Source organism: Micropterus salmoides, unplaced genomic scaffold (assembly GCF_014851395.1).
Source record: "Micropterus salmoides isolate LMB-PRFRI ecotype aquatic unplaced genomic scaffold, ASM1485139v1 Ms_hic_scaffold_10, whole genome shotgun sequence".
Lineage (NCBI taxonomy): Eukaryota > Metazoa > Chordata > Actinopteri > Centrarchiformes > Centrarchidae > Micropterus > Micropterus salmoides.
Genome location: NW_024040041.1, coordinates 8,006,592 through 8,017,201, shown reverse-complemented (window position 1 = coordinate 8,017,201; position 10,610 = coordinate 8,006,592). Strand labels below are relative to the sequence as shown.

General features: G+C 40.7%; 1 protein-coding gene across 1 annotated transcript; it reads right to left on the bottom strand.

The window, feature by feature from the left end:
• Nucleotides 1-1,405: 1,405 nt before the first annotated feature.
• Nucleotides 1,406-5,776, bottom strand: txn2 (thioredoxin 2). The gene is made up of 4 exons (XM_038693856.1): nucleotides 5,648-5,776; nucleotides 4,001-4,278; nucleotides 1,891-2,014; nucleotides 1,406-1,671 (listed from the first exon to the last, which is right to left on the bottom strand). The coding sequence occupies exons 1-4, from the start codon at nucleotides 5,732-5,734 to the stop codon at nucleotides 1,555-1,557; spliced, it is 606 nt and encodes a 201-aa protein (XP_038549784.1). The 5' UTR covers nucleotides 5,735-5,776; the 3' UTR covers nucleotides 1,406-1,554.
• Nucleotides 5,777-10,610: the final 4,834 nt, after the last annotated feature.

The following is a 10,610-nucleotide window of genomic DNA, read 5'->3' as shown; positions in this document are numbered from 1 at the left end:
ACAGAAATGCTTTAATCCTATACTCCCCCCCCACACACAAGCTGCTCGTCGACCTCCCAGATCCATATATATTACAATCTATTCATAACTTTGTCATCCTGATTGTCCGTATTGTAATTTTATTATGCTGGTTATATAAGTACAACTGACTGACTTGACAATTGGGAACAACGACAACCATAGCAACTTCCAAACAAGCAAGCGAATGGGGCAGCGACTGTGTGCTGGAGGGTCAGAGTCCATCTGACCACAGCGTATGTTGTCATCGACTCTGATGGAGGAGAGAAAGGCGGTTTGGTGGAGGATTTCTGGTCAGGTGTGAAACCAAACATTAGAGAGAACGAAGACGGACGCTGATGACAGAAGGGAGGTAATTTAAAGGAAAGCAATAAATGGAGTAGGAGTTTTAGTTACACTGATGGCAGCGTTGTGACAGCATGAGTAACACCTACATGTTCAGGCAGAGAGATGGGGGGCATACAACACTACACATAATGGGGAATAACAGAGCTACTTCATGATCAACCTAACACTCTGTGAAAAGCTCCCATCACTTTTCCCTGGTGAGAAGAACTTAGTAGACTTCAAAACTCTATTTCCCCTCTTTAAACTGCCACAGCCTCACAGCCCAACATCACACCAATAACCCATTTCTGAATCCTTCCTTCCAGTGCTGTCAAAACAACCAACACAAGGAAAGTGCATAACTTAAATATTGTATCAGGGGCCATTAAAGCTATACCCCATGCCACCCCCCCCCAACCAACCAACCACAGACAAAAACACAATTCAAATACAGAACATCTTTTGACTCCTTTATTACTTCACTTGGTCATGTTTCCCGTACATCGAGTTCATTTCAGTAATAAACTAAATCAAACTCATATTTGCTCTCATATATTTAATTCCCACTTGACTAAGTTTCAGTCAGGACCCACACACACACACACACACACACTCTAACACAAACACACTTTTCCCCTATTATTAGGCATTATGGTGTAAAATGACCATGTGAGGCTTTGTGACGTTAGAGAAATGCCACCCTCGTGTGGACAAAAGCAGGAACTACACGCAACACTGGGACAAACCTCATTCAGTATTGTCAGGTTTTAAGTTAAATACTCTCCACCACTAAAACTAGAAATGTTCATCCCTCATTATACAGTATAAGTGCAGTACAGCTGTATATTTTAACTTCTACAAACTTTTACAGCAAACACAACAGCTCAGCTGCTCTAGTAGTAAGAATAGAGCCGTGGAGCCTTCACATTATGAAAGAGACTGAACCGCTGCAAAATGAAGCACGGTAAGAACTACAAGGTTGGTCGAGGCACACACCCATCACTAGACAAAAGAAACAGAGGGAGACAAAGACAGAAGCAATAATGCAAAGCTGAAGCAGAGTGTCTCGGGATGGGTGTGAGCATTTGAGAGTTTGCCAGCTGGCATTGTGGCATGGTTTTGTTGCTCAACAGGCTCAACATGGCAGCTACCAGAATCATACAAAACAGCGCCATAATGGTAGTGAATGGCAGGACAGGGCAAGCTGGTTTATTGTCCAATGATCTTGCTGACAAAGGAGTCCAGCGCATCATCATCTTTGATCCCCACAAAGTGGTCAACAACGTCACCTCCCCGGATGGCGATTACTGTCGGAACTGCAGACACCTGAAGACACACAGAGTTATGGTTATAAGACAAGAACAATATTTTACACTTAACAACATGCAATACATCAAGTACTTTGACCTCAAATTATGTCCCTTTAGCAAAGTTTTATAAAAATTTCATTCAAAAGGTTATAACAATGGGTATTCGTCACAATACAAGTTCAGATGGTAAATTTAACGAATGTCAGTAACACCACAAAAATACTGCAAGTCTCACCCCGTATTCGATTGCCAGGTCTGTGTGATCGTCTATGTCAACTTTTGCCATGGCAACACGGCCTTTCTGTTTTGCAACAGCCTTCTCCAACCTTGGCCCAAGGATCTTGCAGGGACCACACCACCTAAAAACACACAAGTAGAACCAATGTCCAAGTGTTTATTCACAGTAAGACACAAGTACTGAGTACCACCAGTAAGACGATTAAATAAACTACTGAAGATTTTTAAATATTGAGCAAATCATTTCAAATGCATGTCACAATTACTATATTTTAGTAGTATAATTAGTATTATAATAATAATTTAAAAGATGACTACTGACAGGTAGAACACCTTCAACGGTAAAACAAATTGGCCTTTTGCAAAGCCATATTGACTTGTCAAAACAGGAAAACCCAAGTGTTACGTAAGTTATGTTTTCCATTCAGCTAATTATGCTTCCTCCCACCATCGCTTCTCCATCCTGAGACCTGGAAACCCGTGAATTGACGTTTGCCTTAAATGTGTATCAGTGGAGCGCATTCGTCTACAGTATACTGTAGATTTGGCAAACTATTTGTGGGAACGGGAGTAACAACTCGCGCCAACTCATGTTCATTCATAAAATAAAGAAACGTGTGTATAATCCGAATGGTCACAAGATGAATGATTCATATAAACAAAAAGCTTTTCCCCCCTTTATTTTGAAGAAAACAATGGAGGTCCAAAATGTTGTTGCTAAGTAGTTATCATTTTTCCTAAACTATCATCCTGGGCCTGAAAACGACAGACTTACTGTACCTGCAGCCTTTTATAAACTAAAAATAGATTTTATTTAGAGCACTTTACTTCTCGTTTGAGTCCATTCTGTTCTTTCAGTAATGGATTCATTTTAATTATTTGTATGAGTCTTGTTGCGTGAAGTCCTGATGGTGTGCTAGTGCTATGATCAGCATTAGAGCAGAAGCTGGCACAGTCACACGCAGCTGGAAGACAATAAAATAGGTGTACGGTGTAATTCTTACAAAATACAGGCCTACAGCTTGCCCCAACTTTAAATACAGTGTTACATACACTGTAGACTTTACTTGGAAGGGCTGCCCAGGTGTATTAACAGGTAAAAGTATTAGGCTAAGTTACAAGATCGGTGGATATTTATTGCAACAGAACCGTTACAGCCCTAGTAAATACAAATCCTCTATCCTGCTGCGACAGGTGAAAAAAGCCTATACAAAACAAAAGTATAACAAGTTAAAGTGATAGAGACGTCTTTATGCCATATTAAGCCATTAACTACTTTTCAGAAGAGGGCGGGGGGTAATTTCAATTTTGAAATACTGAATAATGAACTTCAGGTAGAAGATTTTGATGACAACAGGCCCTGTAAAACAGAAGAATTAGTGTCAGACAATATGGAAGTTATGGAGGTAAAGACCTCTCTATACAGTGGCCGTTGTGTAACTTCACATGACTTCAAAGTGCAATGCCCACAGTCATGTGAGTACATGTGTATTTATTTTACACACACACACACACACACACACACACACACACACAAACACGGTATTTTCTAAGGTCAGTGCCTGAATCCCCAAACAACAGTCACACATCAGTGTTAATACAGAGTAATGCCATTTTATTTTAGCATACCAGGTGGGTAATAACTGCACATTCACCTTCTGTAAAAGCACAGGCTGGATAATGACCAGCATGAAATCTTTTCTAGGATTAGAAAAAGAACTAGCTGAAAGAATGATTTTAAATTTATCATTTAGTTGCATGTTAAGGCAAAATCCATCGTCTTTAAAATTTAAAGACCAGGTTTTTAATATTGCTGTGATTTGCTTCATTAGTTGGCTTCTACAGGATTGTAACGCTGCCATTAGTCAGTCACTTACCCAGTTATTCAAGCAACAGGACATTTGTAGATCTGATTAATATCAAGTAAAAAAGAGAAATCCTATATTGTTCTTTGCTCTCAAATCCAAACAGTTGCTTGTTTTTCTTAATTTATCCATTAGAAACATGAGAATGATCTAAAACACATAACATTTGATCACTTTCAATGTATCTATACCCTCATTCAGTTGTGTCTGTTATCTGCCACCGTCTCTCCCTGAGGTACTCACTGTGCGTGGAAGTCAACCAGCACGGGCAGTTCGCTTTTGATGACCCGGTCTGTGAAGTCATCGTGGTCCTGAACATTGAAAGAGACTTCCCGGCGGGAGGCGTGAGGAAGGCAGCGAGGTAGGGTGCGTGACGGAGAGAGGAAGGAGACCCGGGTCGTGGCGGACTGTAGGGAGGTGGAGAAAGAAGAGGTGGCGGCGATGGCAGGGGATGATGGGAGGCAGCGGATGTCTTTCGCAGAGAACGTCCAAATTCTACGTACTAGCAGCCTGTGAGCCATCTGTGTGAACGACATCAGATAACAGAACAGAAGAATGTTGATTAATAGTCCACTGTGGTATTACGCTAGCTTGACAGTGGTTAAGGGACTGCACAATGCTTTTACTGTCCCACATCACACTTATATAAGGCCAGTGTGTTTACAGTCATTCCCAGGGCGTACCAGGGCTTGTGTGTTTTCCTGTATGATTTACATGCATTTAGCAGAAGCAAAATTAAGGGTTAGCTAGATTGCACCACAAATATAATGTCATGGTAAGCTCAGAAAGCACTGGGATATCCTTCAAAACACCGCTACAGTTCTTATCTGACTTGAAGCTTGAATCCATTTAAACCGTACATATATACCATGCAGCATTACAAGATTAGATTTTAAATCGATAGTCCTTCAACCGAACATTCATCTGCAACAACTTTATCAAATCAATAAATCATTTGTTCCTTTAAGCAAACATACCACAAATTGCCTGGTTCCAGCTTGTCAGATGTGAATATTTGCTGGTTTGATAGGATATTATCGCTTCCTATGATAAATTAAGGACTGACAAAACAAAACAAGATATCTGAATAAGACAACTTGGGAATTGTCTCTTCTTTTATACCCTTTTAAAGCCAAAGGGATTAATATAATAACCTCCAGGATTAATTGATAATTAAAATTAAATGAAAGGGCTTAGGGCTGCAAATACTGTCACTATTACTTTCAGCAGCTCAAGTCCACGAGCTGGCAGACAGAAAAACAAAACAAAAAAACAAGCAAAGTAAATTATTAGTTAGGCTGATAAACCTGCTTTCTATGTGCTTATACAAACCACACGAAGAAATACAGTTTGATATATCTCAACAAAATCCCACCCCACAAGTAACCCTAACCTGTTGGACCATTACACATTTACAATAGGACGTGTCAAAACACAAGTTCAATGCTAAGTATGATATACATTTATAAAACACATCAAGAACACAGACGAGGGTTAGGAAAAGAAAAGGGTATAAAATGCAATAAATACATGTTTTTTTAAGGGTATTTCTATTTGGTGTGAATTGTCTGAGGGGTCGTGCAGGTAAACCTGTCTTGTCGGTCAAATTAGGTTAACATCATTAACAGATCCTCTCTTAACGCAGCCATGTTGCTCTGCTGTTAAAACACAACGAAGACGAAGACACAAACGATGTTAACACAACCAAAGTTTTCTTTATAAATGTTTCCTTAATAATAACTAGGTCAATCCTCCTCCCACCAACTTTGTGGGTGGTGTTTTCACGGCTTCGCTGCGGAGCTACCGGCGCCTCGTTTCCTCCATTAACCTACGTTACATATGACTTTGCCCTCTTCGTCCTCCTCCTCCTCCTCCTCCTCCTAACCTCACCCGCCATCGCCTCCTCTCGTTGTGAAACACACAGACACTGAAACCGAACAGTTTGGGCAGCACATTCCCAGATATCTCACGCTGCATAGATGAATTTAAAGCGTTGCCCGTATTTACCTTGCTGCTTTTCAAGGGCTGATCTTGGCCTTGTGGACCAATGAAGTGCTTCCGCTTTGGTGCCGCAGATAAATCGCCTCTCATGGCCGCAGTACTGTGAGTAGCGCCATCGCATGGACAGGTTGGGAAGCACAGCACGGCCCGTTTCCTAAAAGCAATGCAAAAGGGGGAATTTATCCTTGAAAAAAAGTGTGTTATTTCTGTAGTCCCTATTGTCAGTAGTGAAAAGTGACTAAGTACATTTACTCAGTTACGGTATAAGGAGCCAACATGTTTGTGGCACTTTCATTGAGAATTTCCATTTACTATTTACTTCTACTCCACTACAATTCAGGGTGAAATATTGTACATTTTACTCACCTACATTTTGGCATATCCGACAGATACAGTTGTGAGTCACTTAACACATTTTATAATGAAAAAAATATATAATACAATTATAAAATACAATATAGGGTAATGTAAAGAGCAATTCTTCAGAGTTTACAGGGTAATTATTACAGACTACCATCAGTGTACCAGTGCAGTACTGATACATGTAGAACAAGGGAACAAGATGTGAAGTTAGCAATAATCTTGGATTTGGGACAAATTTAAAAAGAACTTACACTATGAGTATTTTTGACTACCGGTTACCTAAACTAATATGAGCCTGACCATCCTTGAAAGCCACACACAGGTCAGGCAAGTGAGTGGCAGCTGAGACTGTCTTCCATGAGACAATATAGGTTCTCTTTTGTACTGAGAGAGATGTTTGCCTGTGGTTTGTCATTAGGTCTGCTCAGTTTGGGATCCCAGTTGAAATAATAATAATAATAATCTTTATTTGTAGAGGACTTTTCAAAAACAAGTTACAAAGTGCTTTAACAACTGTATAGACAATAATACCCAAAAGACAATAATACAAAAACAATACAAGTTAAAAGCAAGAAAACACTGAAAAGACTAAAATACATTTTAAAAATAAATATAAAACAAGTAAAATAGAATAAAAGAGATAAAATAAAGTCAAATAAGATCGGGAAAGGCTCTCCTATAAAAGTATGTTTTAAGAAGGGACTTAAAAGAGTTCACTGACTCAGCCGACCTGATTTCCTCGGACAGGCTGTTCCAGAGCCTCGGGGCCCTGACAGTAAACGCTCTGTCCCCTTTAGTTTTCAGTCGAGACTCTGGAACAGACAACAGACCTCTGCCCAAGGATCTCAAGGTACGTGCTGGTGCGTATGGGACTAAAAGGTCAGAAATATAACAAGGCGAGAGGCCATGAGTCAATTCTAAAACATACTGGGAGCCAGTGTAATAAAGCTAAAATAGGGGTGATGTAGTCATATTTCTTTGTTCTGGTTAAAAGCCTGGCAGCTGAGTTCTGGACAGTCTGGAGTCGATCAGTAGATTTTTGGGTTAAACAAGTGAAAAGGCTGTTAGGCTGTTAGGCTCCGCAATAATCCAGGCGTGATGAGATGAAGGCATGTAAAATGGTCTTGGTGTCGAAAAAACACGATTGAACAAGCTTTGTGGTGTGCTGCTCGAAATTTAAATTAATATCAAACCAGACACCAAGGTTCTTTGCAACAGGCTTAATGTTATTTTCTAGGGAACCAGCAGATGGCAGTATTTGTTTTGCCATATGCTGGGACCCAATGACCAGGATTTCTTTTTGTTCTTTTTCTTTTTTGTTTGAGTTCAGCTGGAGGAAATTATTTGACATCCATTTTTTAACTTCACAAAGGCAGTTGTTAAGTGAACTCAGCATTCCAGGATCTGTGGATCTGACGGGCAAGTACATTTGTCAGCCCCTATGTGTCCACATGAGGAAAGGTCAAGATAGGCTATCAGAGTAAAAACGGACAGTCTATTGCATTGGCTAGGCAACTGTATGAGTTTATTTTTTTTAAGTAGCCCATTAAAATATTCCTGCAAATGCAGTGAAGAAGCTGATTATCTGTAATTTAGCTATTTCTACAGTTATTTTCCTTTTTAAATCTCCATGAAGGTGTGTATAAGATTGCTTTAAAATATCACTTTTGCTGCCCAGCCAACTTTAGTTGCCTGTGCCTTTTATTATGGAGATGTAGCCAACCAAACCGCTTGCTTTGCAGAGGCACAGGCTGCCAATACAATCTGATTATTCCTGAAATATCTAAATAATCTTCACAATGCGAAGAATTATTGTGGCAGTAACACGAGAGCAGCTCATGCGTAAAACCCAACAGGACTGTTTTATCCACCATATTCTCTCTCTCTCTCTCTCTCTCTCTCTCTCTCTCTCTCTCTCTCTCTCTCCCTGTGCATCTCAAAAATAAATAACAGCTGGTAGCTGCTGACTGAAAGATTAGTTTCACTGGTGATCTTCTGTTTATGGACTCACCGTCTGACATCGCTATAAAACAAATAGTAACCAATGTGTGTTAAAGAAAAGAAACAGGCTTATGTCCAAAGCGATGCTCTGTTCAACAACAGGACACTTTTAATATATCTCAATCAATGCAGTGATCGTCTGACATAGATCTTACAGTGTGTAGTCTTTATTTGCTCTGCAGAGACTAAACGCTTTTAATGCGCCGTTAATGGAAAGTGAAAGTATTTCACGTACTTGGTTGGGTTTAGGTACACAAAGTACTTGGTTATGGTTAGGAAAACATCGTCGTTTGGGTGTAGTCACAGAATCTGATGGGTCACAGATTTTGTTACAACGGCTTGTTAAAGAGCGACGCAGGCTGCTTTCCAACAGGGTCAACAGTGCCATGGTGTGCGCTCACCAGATTTCAGTTGTATTAGTAAAACATAAAGCCTTAAACTGAGAAGATATTTGCCTGATTTTCTAAATGTTTATATCTGCCCAGCTCTGTGACTGTGACAAGCTCCCTTGTCGCAGTCTCCATGGTTCCCCTTGCCCGTGTTTCCCCGGCGTCCGCCTCTCCCTCAATCCCTTTTTCCCCCTTCAATAAAGCCTGTTCTGCCTGAGTGTTGCGTTTGGGTCCACTCTGTCCCGACACCATATCACCGGGGCTGTAGCCCCGGATGCCCAGGGCTAATGACGCCACTGGTTTCAGATGTCAGATGAGTTGTTTGTGGTTTCACCAAAGAGATTTCCCCTTTAAACTTCTCAGATGGTTTCATTTAATTAACTGTTCAAGGGGTAAAACTCTTCAATATTTCACTAAAAGCAGAGATTAGAGATTCATTCATATTCAAAGAATTAACACAGATTTGTTTCACAGAACTTTTCTTATTTTCTCAAGACCTCCCAGATTTGTCCTGTTTGGAGGGGCGTGAACCCTTCGTTGGAAACCTCTGGACTGAAATACCTAAGTGTAAAAAGTAGACTAAATCTGCCAACAAGCGCCTCAAAAGCTTACAAATAAACATGTTCTAGTTTGTTTCTGTAATCCACTCAAATGAGATATGGATCAAGAAATTGCACAATCCCTGAAAACCCACAACATTTTGTTTTTATTCTGTGATCTGCACACAAGATTTAACATGTGAGCTGTAGAAGTGCTGGCAAATTTTGTTACCTTCAGACTGAGGCAGGCTAGCTGTTTCCCCTTGTTTTCAGTCTTTACGCTAAGCTAAGCTAAACCCAAAGCCAACTGGCTGCTGTCCATGGCTTAGATAACGCCAAGAACTCTAACATTTTATATCTTGTTTGCATAATCTGTTCACAGACAAAAATGTAAAAACATCTTGTTATTTTATAGAATGATCTAACTATTTCTTGACAAAAGTTAAGCTTTATGCTAAGCTAAGCTAGTCGCCTCCTGGCTCTAGCTCCATACACCGTGCATACACATGCGAGTGGTATCAACCTTCTCATCTCTGGTTTCTGCTCACGATGAATTCATAATTTATTGAGATGGAACAGTCGATGGACTGCTCCTTTCATGTCCATAAGGGCAAGGGGATGAAAGAGAGAGAAGGTGAGTGGGTTGTTTGGAATGGAGATGGGTGTCATCCATAGAGTGTATGTCATCCAAGGCTCAGAGGAAAAAGTCAGACTCAAAAAGACTGGACAACACACTGGACAGAGAGGACCACAGATGAACCATCGGACGGGGCCAATATTACCTGAGAAAGGATTGCTAAAGCGTAAAGTCATTGTGGTAAGCAATGTCCAGGCTCAGATGATGAACGCAGGAGTACGGAGGAAAAGCCTTGGTTCTTTGCGTCATTTCTACTAAGAGGCATGGTCATTTGTCATAACAACTACAAGCATCCTCTTGTAAGGATGAAGAGTCAGACTCCCATTGTGTTTAATGGCTGATACATACATACTTACCTTCTTCTACCTCCTGTACAACAACTGCTTTATTTTTGCTAAACTACCTCCATTTGGAAACATTTTTTCCTCAGTTCTTAGAGAAGTGAAGCTGAAAGAAGATTGATTTTATAAATTAAGTGCAAGATCACCCTCACTTTGAACTGTTGTGAATGTGTTGAACAGGATGGATAAAAGCATTGACGGCAAAGCTCGAATTTCGAGACCCTCTTCCAGTCTTCATCCTCCTCCACTGTTTCGCAGAATCGGACCTCCTGGGCTCTCTGCCAGCCTGCCCCCATACCGACGACTGCGTTCTCTATTCTGCAGGTCCAGAGCGGTGCTGCCTGCAAACACACACCACACTGAAGCTTCAGAGACACACAACTTTACGGATATACAGACAGGTAACCATGCTCATACAAGTATATGTCCACTGGGGTGCAATGATGTACTCTCAGAGGATATCCAGTCCAACACAGTGTTGAAAACACTTCAGCCTGAAGTGGACTCAGATCTCCACAGGAGAGCTATGTTTAGGTCAGTGGTTTTTACAGACACATGGTCTATATCAGCAAGCCCTCAGGA

Excerpts from the sequence above, each read along its gene's own strand:
- txn2 (XM_038693856.1), bottom strand. The coding sequence starts at position 5,734 with ATGCAGCGTGAGATATCTGGGAATGTGCTGCCCAAACTGTTCGGTTTC. Across the intron at positions 4,279-5,647 it reads ACGAGAGGAGGCGATGGCGG|ATGGCTCACAGGCTGCTAGT; the intron begins GTGAGGTTAGGA and ends TCGTTCACACAG. Across the intron at positions 1,672-1,890 it reads ACCTGGCAATCGAATACGGG|GTGTCTGCAGTTCCGACAGT; the intron begins GTGAGACTTGCA and ends GTGTGTCTTCAG.